Here is a 22,697-nt window from a genome sequence, read left to right on the forward strand (position 1 = left end):
TAGCTGCTAATTACACAATCATCCCTCCAGATGGTCCATCTCTCTCTGCAAGTCCAGCTTTGCTCTGGATAGAATCCTAATTACACTGGCCCATGAGCTGCCGTGTGCCGAGCCTTCCTGTCCTGCCCGCTGCCAAAAGGTGTTTGTGATCAGGAAACTCCTGCTGCTGGTGGTGGGGTAGGGTGTTGCTTCCAGAGCGGTGAAGGTAGTAAGTTTTTGCTGAGTTTCACAGCTCCACCTGACTCTGGAGCAGGTTTTCCTGGAAAATCAGTTGTAGTTTGGAAGAGTATGTCACTGGAGTGGCACATCCAGATCAAAGAACCTTGGTCAGCATTGTTTTAAGGGAAACAAGAAAGAGCAAGGGATGTTCCCAAGATTGCACAGGGTCATTGCAGTGCTGAGTGTTCCGTGTGTACTTTCAGGGCTGCAGGTTACTGTCTGAGACTTGCCTCTGTGGCTGGCTGTGCTGCAAGCAACAGGTTTCGGCACTGAGCTGCCTAAAAGTTTTGAGTTTGCATGACTTGTCACACTGGGGATTTGAGAACTGCAGAGATCTGTTGAGTCTGAGCTGGAGGTCCAGGTGCTTTGATGAGAAGATACCACATGAGAGCTGTCCTGCCATCACCTTAGGGACTCTTAGAGCAGCTCTTTGCCTGTAACCCATGAAGTCCTGGTTTTAAGAGTGGTGAAGCCAGCCCTGGGGTAGCTGGTCATACCCCAGAGTCCTGTGGCCAAGCTCCTGTGCCGTATCAGGCAGTGCACAGCATAGTCCAGGCTCTGGGGGTGTTAGACCCCTGTCACCACCACAGGGTACAGAAAGCCCCGATCCCAATGTCCTATTTGAAAGACTTCAGAGCTACTGAGCACCTGCTACTGAGATTCTTGGGGGGAGGGTAGTGAGACATGCGCCTTTCAAACATGGAGATTTCAGAGAAAAATGTCCTTCCTGAGGCTGGGATGGCTCTGCCCTGGCCTGTGTCCTGTGTCACAGAGGTACAGAGCCCTCCCAGAACCCCCCTGGGTGTGCAGGCTGAGGCAGGCCCTGTGACTGTAAGCAGAGATGTCCCAGGTATGGTGTAGTCCCTACCACGTTTGAGGGTGCAGGAGCCCTTTGCCTCTGAACTGAGCCCCTCTCAGTGTACCTGCTACGGCCAAAACGGAGCTGACAGGGCTCTGCCTGCCATTTGTGAGTTAGGAAAAGCCCCTTCTCAGGCATCCCTTCTCCTCTTCCCTCTGTTTCTTCTCTCAAGTTCCCCAGCTGTCTTTGCTGAAGTCTGTAGCACTCCCAGACGCATCCCTACACCTCGGTGTGTTCTAATCCTTTGCAAGCCTCCGCAATACCCCCCTCTGTGTGACAAACCCTGCTGGTTGTAGTATCTGATCTTCTAGCAAACACCGTGCTAGCGTAGCACTCAGCCTTTTTTTCAGCTTGTTTTATATGGAAATTTCCTCCAAGTGAAACCAATTCGTGGGAGGGGAAGGAGAAGGCTTTTAGGCAGTCTTGGAAGAAAAACATTTTTCAAGTTTTTCTTGTCTCTTGAATCTAAGGCATAGAAACTGCGAAGAAGATATTACAGTTTTGTCTAGAGGTGTGGGAACACTGTGCAGTGGGAGGGGAGTAGCTGGTGAATACATTTAATTACCAGTGAACAATGCCCAGTTCCTCTGATGTGCTACTCTTGCCTATTCCTGAAGCTGGATTGAACCCTCAACACCCATCTCAAGTAATTAATTGATGGAGGAGAACCAAATTCTCCAGGAAAGTTGTTCAGGGTTGATTTCCCCTCAGCCCTGCCCTGCAGCAATTGCTCTCTCCTTAAAATGCAGTTGCTGAGTGACTCTTGATCGACTCAAGGGTTTTGGGGAGCAATTTCAAGCACTTGCATGGAATAACGCTAGTTTGGTAGTCATTAGAGCCAGATTTATTCAATAGTTAGGTACATTCAAAAACAGATAAAAATACAGCTGTCCTATCTTGAAGAATTACCTGCTTATCTTCTCCCCACATCTTGCTTGGTTGTATAATTTGTGTGTTGCCTTTTCCCTTATCTCCTGACTGATTATATAGCATCTTAGATCCCTGCAGCTCTGAACACAGCAGATAAAGTCAGATCTAGGATTTTGCACCTTCTCATTTTGAGCAGTGCTTCAGCAGTATGAGTGCCAGTGGGTCTCCCTAATGCTAATCAAACAGCATGAAAAGTCCCAGGCTCTGCCTGCTCTCTGATCTGCCCCAGAGCACGGCTTGGGAAAAGGCATGTCCCTGTCATGCTGCAATTAGAGCACTTGCTTATCTTAGCTGTAACAGAGCCATAAACTTTATCCAGGCCAATTAAATCAGATATGCAGTAAGCATACAGTTCCCATTAATGTGGGCTCTTTCTTTTCTTATGTAAGTACGGAAGGAATTTGATGGCCTGTGGCTGGGTCTCTCCTTGTTAAAGTTCAGCTCACTCATCACAGAGACATGCTGAGGGGCAGATTTATTGGAAAGCTGCTACGCCATCAGCTTTTTTGAAGCATGTTCTGAGCATCTCAAAAGCTAGCTTAAAATCCTTAGATAGAAACAAAAAGTTCCCTAGATTTTTGGGAAGCACCTGGCCTGCTGGGATTTTTCTCTCTGTACCCTCTTGTTTCAACTTCCAGCTGCCCTCTTTGCTTGGAAAAACTTAGGGTGATCTTTAACTGGAAGATCACAGGTGCATTACAGGATGAAAAAAGCTTTGTAGACAAAAGTAGGGGCTGATATCAACTGTGGCTTGCCATCCCCAGTCTGATGGGGCTGAAGGACAAATGAGAAATAACATACCCAAACCAGGCACAGAAACCAGTACCTTTTGCTGCTGGTGAAACAAGGGATGCACCATTTGTTTTCACCCTTCTCTTTCTTCCTCCTCCAGGACATACAACCTTACCTTCCTGCATCCGTACTACCGGACCGACGAAGCGGAGGAGAACCCGTTCATCTGCTCATCGCATCGTGAAAACGGCATGCAGAAATGCTCCAACATCCCAAACAGGAAGGAGTACAAGGTGGAGTGCACCTTGAGCATGGACTCCTACACCCCAAGTTTATACAACCCTGACTTCAGCAGCAGGAATGCCTGCATAAACTGGAACCAGTATTACAACGTATGCATGGCAGGGGATGTAAACCCACACAACGGAGCTATCAATTTTGATAATATTGGATATGCCTGGATAGCTATTTTTCAGGTAGGATTCTCCCAGAGATTTTTGTTTCTTTTTGGTTTGTCATCTTTTGCTTGGAAAGATTTTGATAGATGCATCAGAGGAGAAAGGAATCTGCTTGCACCTGTGTGAAACTGCAAATAAAGACATATCGAGTAAATGAATCAGACAATAACCTGCACAAATGTGGCAAGAGAGTATTTGGGGAGAATAGCCATTTTTTCAGTGCACTGTAGAAGAAAGGGAAAATACTTCTTGAAACATACAAAAGTATGGCAAGTCCTAGCACTGCAAATCAGTCCTGGATAAATCCCAGGGATTTCTGAGAGTTAGGGTCTGTCTTTATTGCTGTAGTATCAGGAAATGGAGAGTGTGGTCAAAGTCCTTAAGCAAGACTTATTATCATTCTAAAATATAGGAACTAGCTCAATGTCATGTTTTGGGCTTGATTCTAAAATTGCAGGGTTATACCTGTTAGCATGGTATGCTGGAGGGAGGAAATCTGTTCTGGCTAGAATACCTGTGAAGAGATACTGTTCACGTGGAATTTGAGTCTCTCTTGATCCACACCTATACAGCTCTTCACTAGAGACCAAAGTGCTTCTAGCTCAGACTGGGGGAGCCTTTACAGGTGATAAAAACACTCCAACTGAAGCATTTTCAAAGCATTTGTAGCTCTGGAACATTGGATAGCTCATCTACACAGTTCAGAGGCTATGGTCTCTTTGGGCTAGCCCATTTTAAATGATCCATGTACTGTTTTCCATTTTTAATTTTCACTCTCTGTTTTTAATACAATTTCTTTATGCTTTTGGCTAGATGCCCTGTTTTATTTAGTCCTCCTGAAGTGTAGGTGAAGTCTATTCCTTAAAGAAAAAATTCTCCCTTTTAGTTTTGTTAATGATGAATAATTACTCATTTAGAGCTCTAAATTTCATTTGTGAATTTTCTTCTAGTTTCATGTTATAATATGAACTTAATAACTTCCAGTTTTCATCTGGGAGTTGTAAAGGGGCAATTGATTGCTCCGAGCATCTTGCCTGCTCTCATGCTCACAGTAGCACACCTTGAATCACACTGCTGCTGGTGTCAGAGGCTTAAAACCAAATCCAGAAGGGTTCAGACAGATTCCAAGTCTCTACTAGGCTATGTTTTTTAAAATGCTTTGGTTCTTTCCTGGAATTAGTATGTCAAGAGAGGAGCTGCCATAGTAATTTTGAATATTCCTGACTGGTAGCAAATGTTGCATCAAGGAAGGAGGGAAGTGAAAGCAAGAATAGTAGACAGGTCTCCAGCTGCACTTGCACTCTCCTTTTTCTGCTCTTGCATAGCTCTTTGACAGAGCTTGATGGATGTGCCCAGGAGGTCCCGTCTGGCTCCCACCACGGGGCAGCAATGTTCTTGCCAGAGAAAGGGCAGAGAGCAACGTGTTGCGGAGTGCCTGTGCTAGTGCAGTGAAAATGAGCAAGTGCTTCTTGAGGGTCCTGCTTCCTTTTTACTTCCAGAGCCTTTTTGCAGGCTGTAAGTTTTCATTTCATGTTGGTATTTCATTTCCTCGGCCTGAATGTACAGTTTAAGCCAGGAAGAACACACTAGCCACAGCAGAGGTTTCAACTGATTCCTTTGGGCAGAACAGAGTGTCTGGCAAAGTTGGATATTGTTTCCATAGATCATTTCGGCAGCTGCCAGGAGGTTTATGATTGGTTTTAGTGCTGCTTAGACCATCCAAATGCTAAAGAGTATTTCCAGGCAAAAACTCTTCTTACATCTTTATTTCTTTTAGAAGTAAGGATCACTTTTAGAAGCTGAAAACCATATAACTCTAGGTAAAGAAGCAGCTGTTGGGAGTAAGGTGCTTGCTTAACTTTGATATGGAAAGAGTAAATCATTACTGCAAGAGGGTAGATGCTAAATCAAAACAATTGCTGTAAGCAGAGAACATTTAACAAATAAAGCTATTGAGTTGTGCTCTCGTTACGTTTAATAGTTGAAGCTGGGTAGCACCAGGTCAGCAGTTAGATGAGGCCTCAAAGTAAGTAGTGCAGAAAGTAGAACTGATGGTTTTAGTAGCTCAAGAGCTTCCCTGTGAATTGGTATTGAATTACTGGGCAGAGAGCACTCTGCTGTGTTCTGGATGAGACTGGTCCAATTGTCCTTATCCCTTCTGGGGAATAACTAATATGTAGTACTCCACAAGAATTATGATGGTGGACTGAACCTCAAGGTCTGGCAAGCCTCCAGTTTGCATAATGGCAATCTTAGGACAAAGCCAGATAATGCATCCCTCACGATTTATCCCAAATGAGTTGGAAATCTAGCATGGTTGAAGAGCTGTCAGAAGAGAGGTTGGTGAAATGAGCCCCACAGGTGAGATTTGGAAGGAAGCTTCCGAGTTCAGTGACTGCAAGTCATGCCCAAGAGTTTCCAAGGGCACAGTTTGATACTGTGAAGGCTGCAAAGAAACAAAACCAAAAGCAGACTTCAACAGGGAAATCTGAAGATCTCTACTCCAAAATGTCCTTGTGAATTGTGTGCCAAGGCAGGAGGCCAGCAGTATGGCCAAGCTCTTTCAGCTGCCAGAATTTGATTTAAGCAGCCAAGCTGAAAGACGTTTAACTTCATGGTAGTGATCCTGAACATGGGATGTGGCAGCAAAGTCATGTCTGTAAAATGCATTGTTGACCTTCCAACTAGAAGAGTAAGTCAGAGGCATCGGACAGGAGAACCAACCTAGTGCAAATAAAATTTTAAAGTAATAAAAATGGTGGCTGCATCTACGGGTGTTCAAGAGGATAATAATTCCTTATGTAATCCTGCAAATGATTCATGTTTTGATTCCCCTCATTTGTTGTGTAATAGGCTAATTCATGTATATATTTGTTACAAAGGCAAGTTCAATGGCAAATTATGGGAACTAATTAGCTTATTACAGAATAAATGAAAGGAGATGGAACCTAAATTAACTGTGAGGCTTGGCATGATATTAAGATCCCTTTATTGCACATGAATTTCAGCCGCAACAATAAGAGCAGTAATTACAGGTATTGTTGTCACACTACAAATGATGAATTACCCACCTAACCAAAGTCCAATTGAATTTGAATTACTGACAGCCTCAGTGGAGCAACCAAAACACTGCCACCTTCCTAACTATCAGTCTCGGTGTGGCCAGGCCTGAATGCAGAAACCCTGTTAAAACAAAAGGAGGTTGGATGGCTGGTAAGATACACAGTCAGGGAGGAAGAGATGATTTAGGTTACTTTGCAAGCCACAGAACCATTGCTTGGATGATTTCATGTCTGACTTGCAGATAAGTAAGACCTATAATAGCACTTTACATCAGGAGGCAATGCTTTTGGCAAAACTAGTGAGGCAGAGTTGAAGGAGCAATAACCATCAGCTAGGCGGAACCAAAATGAGATCCAGGGAACAAGCTGTTCCTCTGTGCCTCCTCCCAGGATATAGTTGGAAGAACTGAACTTTGAGAGCAAATGTATGGGGAAAAATTTTATGGATGTTTCAGGAAATGAGGAATCATGGAAATTTCAGGAAATGTCCATCCAATACAAGAGATAAGATTTGCCTGGCAATTTAGAGGGGCTGTGACACCACTGGTGCTGGCTGAGTAACCTTTTCTATGGCCTGTTTTTCATGTGTATTTCAGAATTAGTTATGTTTTTCTAAGGGATTTCCTTTAATTAAAGACCCTCTTGAAATTAGTCCTTGGATGCAGCTCTCTGATTCATGATTCCGTTTCTGGCTTATGTTGCTCTGAGTGCGTATTGCTTCTATGAGGTTTTGCTTAAGAAATCTTAGTTAACAAGTTCATCAAGTCATACAAGTAACACATCTCTGGCCCATCATCAGAAGACCCTAGTGAGGGAATTCTGAGAAGACTGTTTTGCATTCAGTAGCCCCCTTCCTGCTGTCAGGAAAAAAAAAAAAGCCTGGTTGTGTTCGTGAGAGCTGAAGGCAACCCAGCAGGCGTGTGACATAAGAATGCCCAAGAAAGGAAAAGCTGAATCACCTTCCTGAAGAAAGATGTCTGGAAACGGAGCAGCATTAAAGGAACTGTCAGCAGCAGCAAGAGTTCAAGGTGTTATCTTGATAGTGTACTTAGATGGAGATCTTCTCTTTGCACCTGGTCTCACCGAAGCTGTTACAGCCACAAAGGTGTGGGTGACCAGCTCAGGAGAGAGAACAAGTTTGGGGTGGGAAAGTAGAGGAATTGATGCCACCCACTTCTTCCTTCATTTGTCCTTCTGTGGATGCTTTACTCCTAACATGATGGCAGGCTGCCTGAGCAGGTGTGACAGCTTGGCAGTGACAGCCGTATGCTGCAGGCCACCTGCTGAAAAAGCCCTTTTGTTTCGATGTGAAGTTACCTCTTCTGTGCTCTAGCTTGTCAGAAAAGCCCCTGGGAGCTTGTGTAAGCTATCTCAATCCAATCAAGGATTTATTCATTTTGACCCTGCGTTGTGTGTTGATGAGGAGCTTGTTTTTGTCTCCGTGTTGCTGACTCTGCTTCTGCCAGGATCTCCACCCCTGCTTGTTGTGCCTGTAGATGGGTCAGCTGAGAAGGTACAGAGCTGGGGGGAGATTTCAGGTTTGGAAAGAGGAAGGTTCATTTGTCTCTTCACTATTGCTTGGTGCCCTGACCTGTTCCACAGTCTTGCCCACTTCACATTGTTTCAGCCTCTGTTCATCATGATTGGAATCCTTCCCTGAGGATTTCTCCCTTGCCTGGAAATCTTTCAGCTAAATCTGTAATGGGAACTGTATCTTCTGTTTGAATTAAAGGAAGAATTATATGCGCTTTGATGCGCTTTGGCTATGGCCAAACACAAGAATGAGCTTGGAGTCCCTCCTCATCTATACTGTCACTCAGTCAAGAAAACATCTCATTTGAGGAGGCAAGACCTTCAAGCCCTAACGTTGCTTTCCCTTAGAATAAGCACAAACCTCTGCTCTGGAATCTACAGGTAGGACAGAACTGGCAGGGTCAGTCCTCTTGGTTCCTACTCACACACCTTCCTCTTAGCTGGGCTGTGACTCACACAGATATTAATAGGGACCTTTTGAGGGCCTGTGTTTCTCTTGCTTTGCTGCTGGGACCTTTAGGGTACCTCAACCAAGTTCCTTACAAAATGACAACTCAGGAATGGTTACCCCGGTGTCTCAAGGGTATTGTACACAAGATGCTACTAATATGCTTTCCTGCCTGTCTGCTGCAGCCTCTGTTCTTCCACTTCCAGTAGTCTTAAATATTTTGGGGAACATCCAAAAGGCACACTGAAGCAGAAGGAAGTGAAAGAGTCTGAGGCTTCCAACCGCAACTGTATATATGTGTGCAACATGTAGTTTTGTGGGCCATGTTTTTCAGAAGCAGCTGTCACACTGGGTGCCCATGTTTTCAGAGTTCATTGAGTAGATAATTTTCTGGCGAGGACATTTTTTTTTGTCAAATGGTTCATTCCTTAAACTGGAGATGTGTGTCAGTAATGCTTATCTGTGCTGAATTTGGCAAGAAGAGTTCTGAGCTTTTCAATTCCACTGCTTCAAGATGATGCTTGAATCTGTTTTGGATCACCAAAAATATTTCACTCTAAATGATGGGGTTTGAGTTTTGTTGGTGTTGCTTTTTTTTAATTTGGTCAGCCAAATAAACATAATTTTCTGCATTTGAAGAGCTTTCTTGCTGAATACCCAATCTAAAAATATCCAGCCCCTTTAAAGCATCTGAGAGTGTGCTTCCAAGAGGATTAGTTGCTTTTGAAAAATCTCCTTCATTTTGAAGGTTAGAAGGAATTGTCCCATATAGTACAAATCAGAGAGGCCATCCTGATTCCAGGTCTGGGCCTGCTAACTTATGGGAGGTACTGGAGGGACCCAGCATGGCGCAGAAACCTACTGCAATCTCTGTAGTTTTGGAAGGGTTTCCTCCTACCTCGATCATAGATTCTTGTATTCAGAGTAGAAAGAGGGGTGCCTGCAGCAAGCCTTGGCCTAATCTGGAGTCCAGTTAGGTGTTGAAAAAGCTACTGGTCTTGAGGTACATCGGTTCTTACAGGGAAATCTTAATTTGGTTTGATTGTCCCAAACCTGCTCCATGATCAGTTGCTGCTACTGCACCTTGCACTGAGTTGTACATTGCCTAGGGGAGACTTGTATGCTAAGCCAAAGGTTCAGCTTCTTTACCCTGATGTCCTCACACAACTGTCTCCAGACTGTGTTGAGTTGGCAGATCCATCCAGGAGAACCAAGACATGTCCCCACACTCTGATTAGTGTGAATGGGTAAAACTTGGACACTTGGACACCTCAATGTGTTTTGTGTCTTAGTCCTGCACTAGTTGCGCTTGAAGGTGTGCACCCTTTGTCCCTGATAGTCTCTAATATAATTATGTTATATAATATATGATTATAAGGTGTAACAGTACAAATAACAAAAATCCTTGCTTTTTGCATTTGGGCCATTACCCCAAACTGCTGTTATGTTCCAGACAGTGGTGTCTGGAGAAGCGCTGTCATTCATGTAATTACTATATGGTACACTCATCTGTAAGCAAGGATCTCAGTCTGGCTTCGGTTCCCCTCTCCTCATTGCAGACTCTTCATCTTTCAGCTTTGCTCTGCTATAAAACTCTGATTTATGGCGCTCTCTAGGATAATGGACTCATTACTACTGAAGCTAAACAGTTAAATACGTTCCCTGTGCATAAGGTACTTTACACAAACAATGAAGACAGGATAATTATCAAGTAAATCAAACCTCATGAATATGGACTGGGATGTGATTTGTGGCAAGCAGCAGTCATCTGAAATCAGTGATGTTTTTGCTGTTGGATGAGGATCTTGCATTATTTAGCGTGAAATTGAAAGAGCAACTAAACTTTCTTTTGTAGCAAAAGTTGTTGAGTTTTTATGCCATTTTTAAGCCTGTAGGTTCACTTTCATGAGGTTTTGGGCCACCAATAACAGTCCCAGTGATGTGTCCAACTTTATTGCACCCTGGCTGCACTCTGCTTTTCAACATTCACTGTGAACTGGTGATGCTGACCAGAGATCACGTTTATGTGGAACAAATTTGAGAGGTCACAAATCCAAGACATGCGAGGTTGCACAGTTTCCTTTTGCAGGGCCACTTTTCAGAGCAGCTGCATGCTTTGCATGACTCTCAATTTATAAAGAAATGGCTAAAGTTGCTTTGGAAAGTGAGCAGGCCCTCAAAGTGAAAGGAGAAGCATCAAAGGACATTACTCAATGTAATAAAACCTGTTTTTCTGACCATGGAGGTTACTTAACAACATGTGTCATGAGGAAATAATTAAAATTGTGGAGTTGACTTCAAAAATAGTGATTTGATTAGCTGCCCAGCACTCTGCATGTGGAAAAGGAATACTCCATTATTCACTGGTCAGTGCTTGCTAGCCAAATGTATATGTCCAAGAGGGCAGAATACAGATAAGAGGCTTTCAGAAATGAATACTGAAGGCCTTATAAAACTTACTGAGACCATCATAGTAACTAATAGTGCTCTCAATTTATATCCTTGGATCTCGTCTTGATGAGGTTTATAAAAATAAAAAAGCCTTGCAGCAGAGCCAGGGAAATGATGAGATAAAAAGTAAATAAAATCAAATAATCATGGCAGTTCTCAGAGTTGCTGTTTGGTTCAGCATAACTGATTTTGATGCAGATAATGCCCATCTTGTCCCCAAAGGACCCAACTTAGGCCAAAGAAGAGTCTGAGACAGTATAAATGTCAATTAAGATGAACACTTCAAATGGTTTGGAAACACTTGGGTTTCTCGATATATCATCTCCTGCTTTGGCCAGGCTCTGAGTTGAACAAGCACCTCTGATTCTGAAATCAGCAACCATGGAAATTTCTGTTTGCCAGAGCGATGCTTTATAGGGATTTTGAGCAAAGTGTGAGATGCTGATTTTGATTCCCATGCTTAGGGAGACTGCCTCTGCAAAAGAAGTTTGTTCAAGTAATCACAGAAGTGAAATCTTACCATGAGAAAGATCAGGCCTCGGGGCTAGGCTGGAGTTTTGTATGCTGTGCATTCTGTTCTTATAATCTTTTCAGCTTCATTTCACACAGTAATTTTCCAAACTTTCCTCGATTGATTAGTGGCACCTCAAGGTTGATTTCTATGTGCAGCAGTCCATCTGGCACTAGCCATTAGTGCTTTCTAATATACAGAAAGTAATTCAGTGTTTGACTTAAGTAATTAAAGTAGTTTGGGTTCGAGTTTGGGTGTTAGGTTTTTTTCCCGTGGATGTTTCTTTTTTCTTTCTTAACTGATACTAAAGCAAAAATATAACCTGCTCTTGAATGTATTATAGCCAAGAACTTGCAAAAATTTGGGCAGAGCTCAAAGACAAGGATTTTCATGATGAGAACTTCTTGACATAATAAAAGAAATTGTTCTGAGAGACCTTTTTAAGTGACCCCAGAAAAACAATGTAAACCTCTTGTCTCCTTGGGAACAATGAGGAGGTCTGAGTTAATTGCCAGTGTCTTTAATCTACATCTCCCTTGTGATTTTTCACTCTGAAGTTTTAGATTGATTCTGATTAGCTTGACTAGAAGACCTGATTCTGTCCCCAGTTATGCTACTATAAATCAGATGAGCATCTTTGTTACAACTGATGAAATTATTGTGGCATGAGCAAACCAGGAGGATCAGAATCAAAGAACAGAGAACACAAAAAAACCCAAATCTGATTGTCCACTCTCACCCTGCTCATATTAATGTGGTGATCAGGGAGTGCCTGACTGGGACTGCATGAATAGTGTCCAAGCCAAAGATCAATGAAGTCAAAATCTGCATTTACATTCACCTGAGTGAGCTTTCTGTTAAATTCTTGCAGTGATGGGAGGGGATCAGACACAAAACTCAGGGCTTTAGTACTCAGCCTCATAGGTATTAATGGGAGACAAATGGTTTATCCCATCCCTGCCCATGCTGTGTAAGAGGTAAAGGACTGAATGAACAGGCAAGGAGAATCGGACGGAGCATCATCCAGGATCGCTGGTGGGTTAGAGGACAGCTCTGTTCTCTGCCTGGGGTCCCAGTCCTTCGAAGGCAAAAATCATTTCCCTGTGCTAAGGGGGCAGCATCTCCTTTCCCACTGGGTCTGCAGCCTGTGATTACAGTTGGCAGCACCCTCCAGAGCAACCTTGCCAATCATCTTAATTGAATCTTTCAGCTGTTTCCCTGCAGCTGCCAATTTTAGTGTGCCGTGTATTTTGCACAACTTTTTCATCAGAGCAGAATTAGGAAACATGTTTCTTGCTGTCTTATCTCTGTTGATAAATAATTGTATGTTGCATTTATTGGAAGCTTTGAACTGGTACATTTGGAGACACTGTTTAATATGTCTGTCTGTGAACAACCATGGCTTGAACAGAATTTAATTACTGAGAATGGATTTCTGAGATTGGAAAGCACAAGAAAGGTGCTCCAGGTCCTTGGAAGACATCTATAAGGGGCTTGGAGGGCCAAATGCTGGAGCTGCAGTCAACTAGATTAATCAGATTGGAAACTGAAGAGAGGAGGAAGTCATTTCTGCTTAGTGAAGTAGGTGATATTGCATTCAGGGTGCCCCAAGGGAGGAACAGTAGGCAAAGCAACACTGAAATAATACATCTGTTCTTGGGAGAGTATCAAGAGTTGCTAGCTTTCCCTCTGAGTTCATCTGATCTGCGAGTGTGTGTGTAGGATCAAACTGTGCACTGCAGCAGTGAACCTTGCACCAGTGCAGATGCCTTTGACTTGGTTCCACAAATAGTTAAAGGGTTTTGTTCGTGGTGTATAGACCAGCTGTTGGCAAATCCGAATGGTCTGGTTCCCATTTACACCAAGGCCTTGCTGGGGATATGCAGAGAGATCTTGTAGGTCAAAATGTACTCGTATAGTCATTTGGAACACTTTAGAGGACAGCACAAAGGAAGTCCACAGCATGGCAAGAATCAGACTGTAAAAATCACAGACACTGTTTCAGTCCAGACAGGTGGCTATGCACGTGTGTTGTCCTGCATTTCTCCAGAGCTATTTGATTAAAAAAAGTAGACAGATGTTTGTGAGCTCTCCTAGAGGATTGCTAGTACTCCCTAATGCTTGTCAGCTCAGGAATCCTGCTCCTAGGTACTGCTGCATTTATACTGGGTGATGAGCCCAAGAATGAATCCACAAAGATGTCAAACAGGAGAACAAAAGCCCAACAGTCTATTTATCCCTCCTGTATCCCTTTGGTTTACAAGTGAGTAGTAAATAATGCAAATCCTAATTACATCTTAAATATTCTGAGAGCTGGATGAGCATTTTCAGCCCTCCGGAGGAGAAATGTGGTGTGTTGATTGATTCTTGCTGAAAATACTGTCTAGCATGCAAGAAAAATACCTCTATAACTGTTGGTTGGCCCTCACTCTTGTCTCAGCAGCTGTTTCCCAGGTGGGGAGCTGGCAGCACCTGCAGAAGCCCAACAGCAGCCCTCAGGTAACTCCTTTTGTAGAGAGGGCTCTGTGTTTAATCGTTTTAATACATCTGATTTGAGGATTGCCAGCCAAATGCATATTCGGTGTAGAGGTGTATCCAATAAGTTTGAAGTCGCTGGGCTCATTTTTCATTCTCCAAGTGTAAATGGATGGAGCTGTGGCAGCCTGACTCTGAAATGCCCACCCAAATAGAGGGGAAGGAAGGGAGAGGACTTTGAACAGCACAAAGGAGACTGTTTCTTAGGTAGCTGGCAGTGATTTGATTTAGTCTTGTGTTGCCTCCGAACTTGATCCCTCCAGTTTCACCATGAACCTACGTGGGCATGGAGTGCAAGAGAGGACTGGCTACTGTGCACAGCCCACACAGGCAAGGGGTGCCACTGACAAGAACTTTGCTCTCTGTAAATGTTTCAACCATGTTAAACGAAAGGCAGAAAAGGGCAGTTTGAGTTTGATTGCTTGTACAGCTGAACAGACTAATTACTGCCTGTGTCTGCCCAGACAGTAGCTTAACCCCTTCTCAGACTCCAGGGTGAATAACAGCACTTAGACCCACACAAAAAAACTGTTTCTGTTGCTGAAAACTTCCTACCACAGATTGATCTCTGGAGTTCATGTTGGCCAACAGCATTCTTTTTTTTCGGTTTCGTTAAACCCATGCCACTGAAAGCATAGCACTGCTGTCTGATAGCTGTACATCACTAACCAGCAGTGAGGATGTGATATGAAAGAATATCTAGTGCATGTCATGAGGAACAGGAGAGGTGGGTACAGTTTGTGTGCATCCAGCCAGCGTGCCATTAGACCTGATTTGCTCAAAGTAGCACTGCTGGCAGAGTAAAACAGCTGTAGAGACAATTTTTACCTGCTCCTTCGCGGATCATGTTTATAGGTTTTGTATTCGCTGGCTGCTTCTCACTCAGCTGCATGGTGTTAAGTTACACGTGCTTCAACACGGGAAGTGGGTTTGAAAACTTGCTGGTAAGACATCACCACATTTGACTTTAGGGTGAGAGGAATCAGGAGGAGGTAGTGTTTCTCTTCCAGCACCTATGAGCTGATACAAGGTGCTCTGACAGTCTCAGGGTAACAGTGAGTACTGACAGTTGTGCTCTCCTTGCATCTCCCCTTGCAGATGTGGTCATCCACCAAAGATTCATATCTAGGAGCTTCTTCCAGCTCCTTGAGTGAAAAAAACAGGAGAAAAGTGGCAACGATTTATGTCTGACCTCCCTGCAAGTGTTTTGCCCTGATGCTCCATGTGTGACAAGAACGTTGGTTTATTCACTGCCTCAATAACAAGTGCTTTATGGATCAGCTTTTCCGTACATACCATACAGAAAGTCCTCCACACCAGTGAGGCTTGATGCTTTTCTTGTTCACAGCAAGCTAATTCACAGTTCCTTCACTGCAAACATGGTTTAAATCAGGAATGATGCCACTCAAATTGGAGGCAGGCAGCAATTCTGGGTTTACACCAGGACCACCAAGGCTCACGTTAGGTGTAGTGAATAGGGTACGTCAGTGCAAGTAAATTCAGACAGGAGCTTTGATTTTGATGGAAATAGTGCTGGAATTTCAGCTCTAGGACTAGTAGCAAGATAACGCTAGAACTTTGGTATGTTTTATCTAAATAAAAAGTGTAAATTACATGGCAGGATTTGCTTTGCTCTGCACACAGCCTGTGTGGTGTTAATTAAATCCTCAGCTGCTTTTTTAGTGGAAGGAAGACTGAGAAAACGTAGATGAAATCGGTTCTACGTTTAATTAAAGTAACTCCCTTCCATTCAGATGCTTTCCCACTATGATGTTGGTGATGCAGTTGTAACGGTGAGCCAGTAGGAATCACAAAGAAATCCATTTTACAGAAACAAAATTGACTTAAAAACTTAGGAGTTTTATCGGTAGCATTACAAAACCAGGAGGCTAAAGTAAAAGCCCAGATCTCTGCACAGAGAGGCTTTTGGTTTGTTTATAATCCTGTCTTGGAATTTCTTTGCACTGGCTCAGAACCAGTGTTTCAGATGTTTTATTGTAATGTTTTATCATTTTAATCGTACCAGATCCCTGTAGAAACCTCAGGCCAGTCCTTTGGTCACACATTGCTGCTATCATAAGCCAACTGGGAAGAGAAGTGCAGCAGGTCTGGATGGATCCTGAGAGATGCTGTGGGGTGATGAGTACCAGGCGCTGTCAGAAGATTGATGTTTACTAACTTTTTGGTTGACTTTTGTTCTTACACTTTCTTTCTCTGTCTTCCTGTAGGTTATAACCCTGGAAGGATGGGTTGACATCATGTATTATGTGATGGATGCACATTCTTTTTACAATTTTATATATTTTATATTGCTTATAATAGTAAGTATGAACTATGAGATGCTCCCATTCCTTGTCCTTGTGGGGTAAAGTTGTTCCCTGGGCTTTTCAGAGAGAAGAGCCAGCTAGGATTCAGAGTAGGAGACCTTCCTCCCTCCATAAAGCATAATCATGCAGGTTGTGATTAGTGCCGTGGGGACAGATTATTGGCTACAACAGTCCTTTTTAGTGTCACACGTGATGCATAGTCACAGCTTGTCAAGCCATATGGTCTTCCCTCCCTCTTACTATCCCAGTCTTGGTCTTGTCACCTTGATGCGTCCTAACTGCTATTCCTTGGCCAAACAACTGCTAATGAGAACAAAAAGCAGAGAGGCTGTAGCTTTTCTTCCTTTAGGTTCCTCAATATGCCAGAGGACACCTCATTTCAATGAAGGGCACTCAAACTGTTGAACTTCATCTGAGCCCTTTAAATAACAGTAATAATAGCAGTGCGCCTTTGTTATGGTGCTGCTGTTCCTAAAAACAAAATATTACGCAGTGGAGGCGCTGGAGGTTGCCTTCAGAAGCTGCCGTTCCATGTTAACAAGGTTCTGTTTTTACAGTGAGTGCAGTCTTCTTCAGGGGTCTACATCTGTGGAAAAGTTAAGCATTTAAGTCAGGAGGAGAGCAGAGGAAAAAAGTACCATGTAGATGTCAGGCAGGATGTGGGATGGAGGCACTTCGAAGCGCTTTTGTGGTTGGTTATTCTTTATATATAACCCCATCCTCGTCAATGTGGTTTTGAAGGCCTTGGGAAGTCAAACCACCACAGCTCCCACCAACAGTGGGAAAGACATGGATCAGAGCAGTGTGAGAGTTTCCCAGTAATGGATAGCATTTTGAAGCCAGTGAATTCTGAGCCTCTAGCAATGGGCCATGCATAGTAGAGATTTACGCTCCACTCTTTTGAGCCCTTCTCTACATATGGATCCTTGCAGAAAAGCCAGAAGGTGACTAATCTCCAAGTCACTTGGAGCTGGGAATGGCACCCTTGCTGCTTCTCAAACAGTATCCGGGCTGATATTACAAACTGGAGAATAGCACTGCAAACCATCTCCCAACGGCTTCCCCTGAGGATTCACCAGACAATGGTCCAGATTAAATCCATACGTTTCCTACTGAGCACAGTGCAGAGGTTTGGCCATGTAGACAGTGGCACTTTCTTGACGTCAGTCCCTTTCACGCCTAAGGGCACTGATTCTCTGGTGGGAATATTTGACATTTTCCTTTGACTGATTTATGAACCCAAGTGATGAAAAAACAGTTTGTGGGCTCAACAGCTGAGAGAAGGATGTAGCCTTAGGTCACTTCACATTTCTTGTCCTTGGGACTTCATTTTTAAAACCTTGGTATCACCCAAGAACACTTCAACTCAACCAGACAATAAATCAGGCCCTTCTGTGAGCACTGAATTTGATGGAGATGCATTTCTCTGTGTCAGAGAGATACAAGAGTACAAGGTCACAGATGCATGGACCCTGACTGTCCTCCTCGAAATGAGGGTGCACTATGCCAGGGTGTGAAGTGATAGAGGAAGAGAAAAGAGGCAGTTTCAGACTTGAGACCATCTTTCCTTGCAGGTTGGCCAAGTGTTTCCTAATGATCTGGTTTGTGGTGGTAACTGATTGCGTTGTGTTTCATACACCCTGCGTTAGTAGCAAATGTCATCACTGTTGAGGGAAGGAAAGTGGTGAAGGCTATTGTTAACAGCTTTCTTTGCCATTGCCAAAATAATTTAACATGGCTTAGGAGCAAATTTAGCAGCTCAGGCACATGTTGACATAACATTTGGTGAGCAGACCCTGAGATTTGGCATGTTTGGAAATCTCAGGATTTCTAAGAACCACACTTCAAGTCCAGACAGCATGTGGTGGTGAAGAGTGTGTCTTGCTTTGTAAAGTCACTGCTAATTTGCTAATTCCTTCCCCTGTGTTTTCTCCAGGTTGGTTCCTTCTTCATGATTAACTTGTGCCTGGTTGTGATAGCAACACAGTTTTCTGAAACAAAGCAGCGGGAGAACCAGCTGATGCAGGAGCAGCGGGCCCGTTATCTCTCCAATGACAGCACAATTGCCAGCTTCTCGGAGCCAGGTAGCTGCTACGAGGAGCTGCTCAAGTACATCTGCCACATCTTCAGGAAGGTGAAACGGCGGACAATACGCCTGTACAATAACTGGCAGAGTAAACGCCGGAAAAAAGTCAACCCAAACAACACCACAAATGGGCAAAGCCACCGAGGCAAAAAGCGCATCACCTCCATACACCACCTCATCCACCATCACCACCACCACCACCACCACCACTATCACATCAGCAATGGGAGCCCTCGGGGGCCACGCTCCAACCCTGAGATCTGTGACCTGGAACTCAAGGTTATGAAACCTGGGGGCCAGTTGATGCTTCCTTCTCCATCACCCAACTTGCAGAGCCCTGCTCCTCCTCCAGATACAGAGTCTGTGCACAGCATTTACCATGCAGACTGTCACGTTGAAGGACCACAAGTGAACTGTAAGTCTTCCAATGCCCCTGCAAGCATTAAACTGACTGCTGGACTCTCCAACCATGGCAGCATGAACTATCCTACTATCCTGCCTTCTCCAACTACCAAAGCCAGTTCTGTTCCAGTTCCCAAAGGAAAGAAGAATGGCAATTCACCTGTGGCTGTGGTTAATAGCCCTGTAAATTTGGGTACAGATTCTTATGAGAAGCTGCAGCAACTGGTAGGAGAGCATGGTAAGGGCAAACAAGCTGGGGTTTTTTGCTTAGGAAAACTGGGCAAAGGGAAAATTGCTCAAGAGTTAAGGTGTTAATGATAGCCGTGTAGGGTGCTGAAGATGGAGGCTGTTTTGTGAATGTTACTTGACCTGAGTGCTGAAGCCAGAAGCAGGACAGATTGAGGGACTGAGAGCTCTGTTCCTTCTACCCTTGTATTTGCAGTCATTGGGTAAAGCAAGATACAGGATGGTCCAGGCAGTGAGTTCAGGCCACCACTGGAGGCTTCTTTCCCGTGGCTACAAAGCATGTGTTTCTGAGCTGCTCTCATGTGCTTAGTGGTATCCTGGAGGTTCTCCCTCTGTTCCCACCCAAGAACAGATCTGTGCAGCCCCTGGAATTACATCTCTGGTGAATGACGGACCTGCCAGCTGCAGCCCTGCAGCAGAGAAGCCCCAGCTACTGGGAGATGGTACCTTGAAAGGGAAGAGCAGGTGGAAACTGGTGGAGAAGCATAAGGTATAGGAAATACAAGAAGTTTCAAACAGGGAGGCTCTGAAAGAACTCAAAACAGACACTTGTAGAAACCCCTAGTTCTAGTTTGATGGGCTCCTGACCCTCTGAACTTCTTTTTGGCAAGAAGAAGCAGAAGGTTTGGGGGAAGACCCATGGCCACTGCAAGGTCTTTCTCTGTGCTAGTCCTCAGAAGATGTGTGTGAGAGCAGGAGTGTAGCAGAGCTACAGGTCTTGGGCTTTCCCTCTTGTCTTTCCCCATGTGCAGAAGAAATGTAGAACTGAGCGTTACTGCAAATTTGGAGCTCCATTCAATCTGAATGAATGAGGAACATCTTTGGGACTCTCTTGTACCTCTGTCCCATCCCTATCTGTACAGACTGCAGCCATGCTGATGCTGCTACTTAGTGTAGTTTTATTTCCCTTCACATATAAATCACCCACTGCTAGAGTAGTGATTACATGCAACACTTAGATTTCTCTTTTGCAAAATGTTTGCAAAATGTCCTCATGGCTGGAGATAAAGGCTGAAAATTAGTCTTAAGCCCTCAAACAGTAAAAAGTCAAAAAGTTCTAGCTTCTATTTTTTAATCTCTTTAAGCCAAACTCATCATCTGTTTTTTTCAATGCCTCTGTTTTCCAAAACTGTTTATCTGCGTGTGCATGGACACAAATATTTATCCTAGTGATGTATGTGCTGAAAAAATACCAAGCCTAGCTTGGGGGGGTCACAGTAAAGGTTGCTTGCCAAATAGGTTGGGTGGCTTGTCTTTGTTAATTTTTTTTTTTTAAGTGACCATACAAAAGGGTAAAGCGGATTGTTTATAGAAATTGCCTTCGGCGGACATTTCTGTACGCTTGGGAGCTTAGCAGGAGGGCAGAAGGGGGCAAGGTTAGTTGCAATGTTCTTCTGTTGTTAAGCAAGGGCTTTATATGAATCACTTGTTCATCTTTAACTATGCAAGTTAATGAAGGTTATTATGAGAAAATGTATTTACCTTGACATAGAAGCCCAGGCTCTGCAGAAATCTGGAACTGGGAAAGCGAGATGAGCAGAAAGAGCTGTTGCTTGGAAGGCAGTGCTCAAGTCAGAGGTTTGGTTGTTCAAGGGGATCTGCTGCAGGGGTCCTCTTCAGGAGAAGAAAACATCAGATCTCTGTCCCAACTGTGACATCCCAGGGCCATTTCAATGACGTAGGAGACTTTGAGGTAACCTGTGGTGGTTGTTTGAAAGCCAGAGGTTAGATGGAGTTGCTATTAATAATGCAATTGTAGTATCCTCTTTTTACGGAGGCATTTCAGCCCAGAGGATGCCAAAATGCTTTAAACAGATCTCCTGAAATTGTTTTGTCTCTTTCAGAAGTGTGGTCATGTCTAGGGGAAGGGGTGGATGCCGCAGCTCTTAGCTGGTGAGCGGCAGCTTCTCTGGCACCCTGAGGAGCCCAGGGGCTGGGAAGGGAAGCAAGTCAGCTGGGTCCATCTGGAGACCCAGTCACACAGTGTGTCAATGCCCAGCTCTTCCCCTCCATGGCTTTGGCTCTTTCCAGGCCCTCCTTCCCACTTGTGCCGCAGCCCCTCCTGCCACACCAACAGGGCTGAGTCGGATTTGCTTCTGCGCTGCAACCATCTTTGTGCAGCAGGGATGATGGATGTGTCTTCCAGGCTTCAGGAGGATCTCTTAAGTGCCGAATAAGCTAACTTCTGAGGGTGTAGCTCTGCCAGGCACAGCTCCCAACTCACGTTTCTCTATCCCAGCCTTAACTTAGCAAAGGAGCCATGTCAAGTCTCTATCCTGTGCTCGACAGGGAAGGTGAGGTGGGCTCACAAGCTCACCCAACCCTCCTGGCCTCAGCCTCTTCGGGCAGACAAAGAGATATTTCACTTAATTCTCTCTCCACTCTTGCAAGTCAACAAGGAGACTCTGTTCACTGTAAGACTTGTGCAAGGAGAGCACACAAGTGATAATTGAGAGCATTAAGGAGGCATTAGCAGCCAGGGCACTCACAGCCCCAGCTGGAAACAAGGTTGGTGTCTGCTGGGAAAGATGCAATTGTGGGAGAGAGTATTCTCTTCCCTTCTTTTGTTGTGGAATTGAACAGCATAAAGTACAGCCTGTTCCTCCGTGTTCTCGTGCCCTGCAATGCTGTGAGGTTATTTTAGCAGGCAGCCAAGGAGACTCTGGTATTTTGAAGACATCTGTGGCGCCAGTGTTTTTCATATAATTTTTAACACTTTGATAGCATTAAAAGATGTCTGGCAAGACCACTACCTCTGCTATCTGTGCTACTGTGGCTGTGCTGCAGTCTTTCCTCATTGGATCTGTCCTGATCAGAAACGCTGTGCTAACGTGCAGTGCTGCACTGGTGCTGCTTGCAAGTTGAGTGAGGGGGCAAATATTTCTGATCCTCCTGGTGTCTTTGATATAATGACCAGGAGGAGGACAGTCCTTTCCTTCAAGGCTATATTGAAGGCCAGTGATATCTGAGTGACATTCAGGCAAGTAAAATACATTTTGACTCTTGTCACAACTCAGTTTTCAAGCTAATAGGGTGCTTTTGTTTGGTGCTGCCTTCTCTTTAAAGACATCCTCAGCCAGGAGTGGCTGAAATCAGCAGCATTACTGCTGGGTGAGATCCAAGCTCCTGGGCCCAGAACCAGGAGCATCCACTGCCTTTTGCTTGGTCTTCCCAAAACAAATCCAAGTGTCCCTGTCCAACCTTCAGATAAGGGGCATGTTACAGGGGAAAACTGTTCCCTCACCTTATTTTCCTGAATCTCAAGGAAAGCTTTCATTGATGCTTGAATGTCATTTTGTAGGAAGGATCCCAGGCTTGCAGAATTACATTCATTTTGGGCTTTTTTTTGCCATTAATACCTGGTTCCTAAATATGAGGAAACTAGAAATTTGGTTCCTAAATATGAGGAAGTAAAATCTGCTTCCAGTTCCACCCAAATCATCCTTGTTACACTTGTCCATATCTTCATACCCTGGCTTTCTGAGGGCAGTCAGCATTTCTCCTTACACCACAAAACATGTGGCAACGTGTTTGATTTTAAAACACCCTGAACGCTCAGTCCTGTGCCTCAAGCAAAGAATTCACCTGAGCTTTATTAAAGGCTGAAGGAGGGATGAAGGAGACTGATGGGACTACGTGACTCTCCAAGCTGTGATCCGAGGTCTGTAGCCACCTTTGGTCCGTGTGTCCCCCTCCCTCCTCATTATTAGCTAAATGGAAGTGCTAGCTAAATTGGGTGTAACAGCTTGATAATGCTCAGATCACCACTAATGATGTTAGCATGGTCAGATATAATCAAAAATAATTGAAAATGTGCCAGTCCGTCTTCCCCCAGCAGCAGAACACAAAATGGCTCCCACGCTCTGTGGAGAGAGGCCCCTCAGCCCTGTGTCCATGG

At 44.3% G+C, this 22,697-nt stretch overlaps 1 protein-coding gene across 1 annotated transcript in view; it reads left to right on the forward strand.

The window, feature by feature from the left end:
• The window catches only part of CACNA1H (calcium voltage-gated channel subunit alpha1 H), a 128,214-nt gene that overhangs the window by 19,822 nt on the left and 85,695 nt on the right, over positions 1-22,697 (forward strand). Inside the window, exons 5-7 of the mRNA XM_074886017.1 lie at positions 2,901-3,216; positions 15,967-16,059; positions 18,002-18,791. Of these exons, the coding sequence (XP_074742118.1) occupies positions 2,901-3,216; positions 15,967-16,059; positions 18,002-18,791 (1,199 nt within the window). The remainder of the gene's footprint in view (positions 1-2,900; positions 3,217-15,966; positions 16,060-18,001; positions 18,792-22,697) is intronic.

This window comes from Strix uralensis, chromosome 16 (genome assembly GCF_047716275.1).
Source record: "Strix uralensis isolate ZFMK-TIS-50842 chromosome 16, bStrUra1, whole genome shotgun sequence".
In the NCBI taxonomy this organism is placed as follows: domain Eukaryota; kingdom Metazoa; phylum Chordata; class Aves; order Strigiformes; family Strigidae; genus Strix; species Strix uralensis.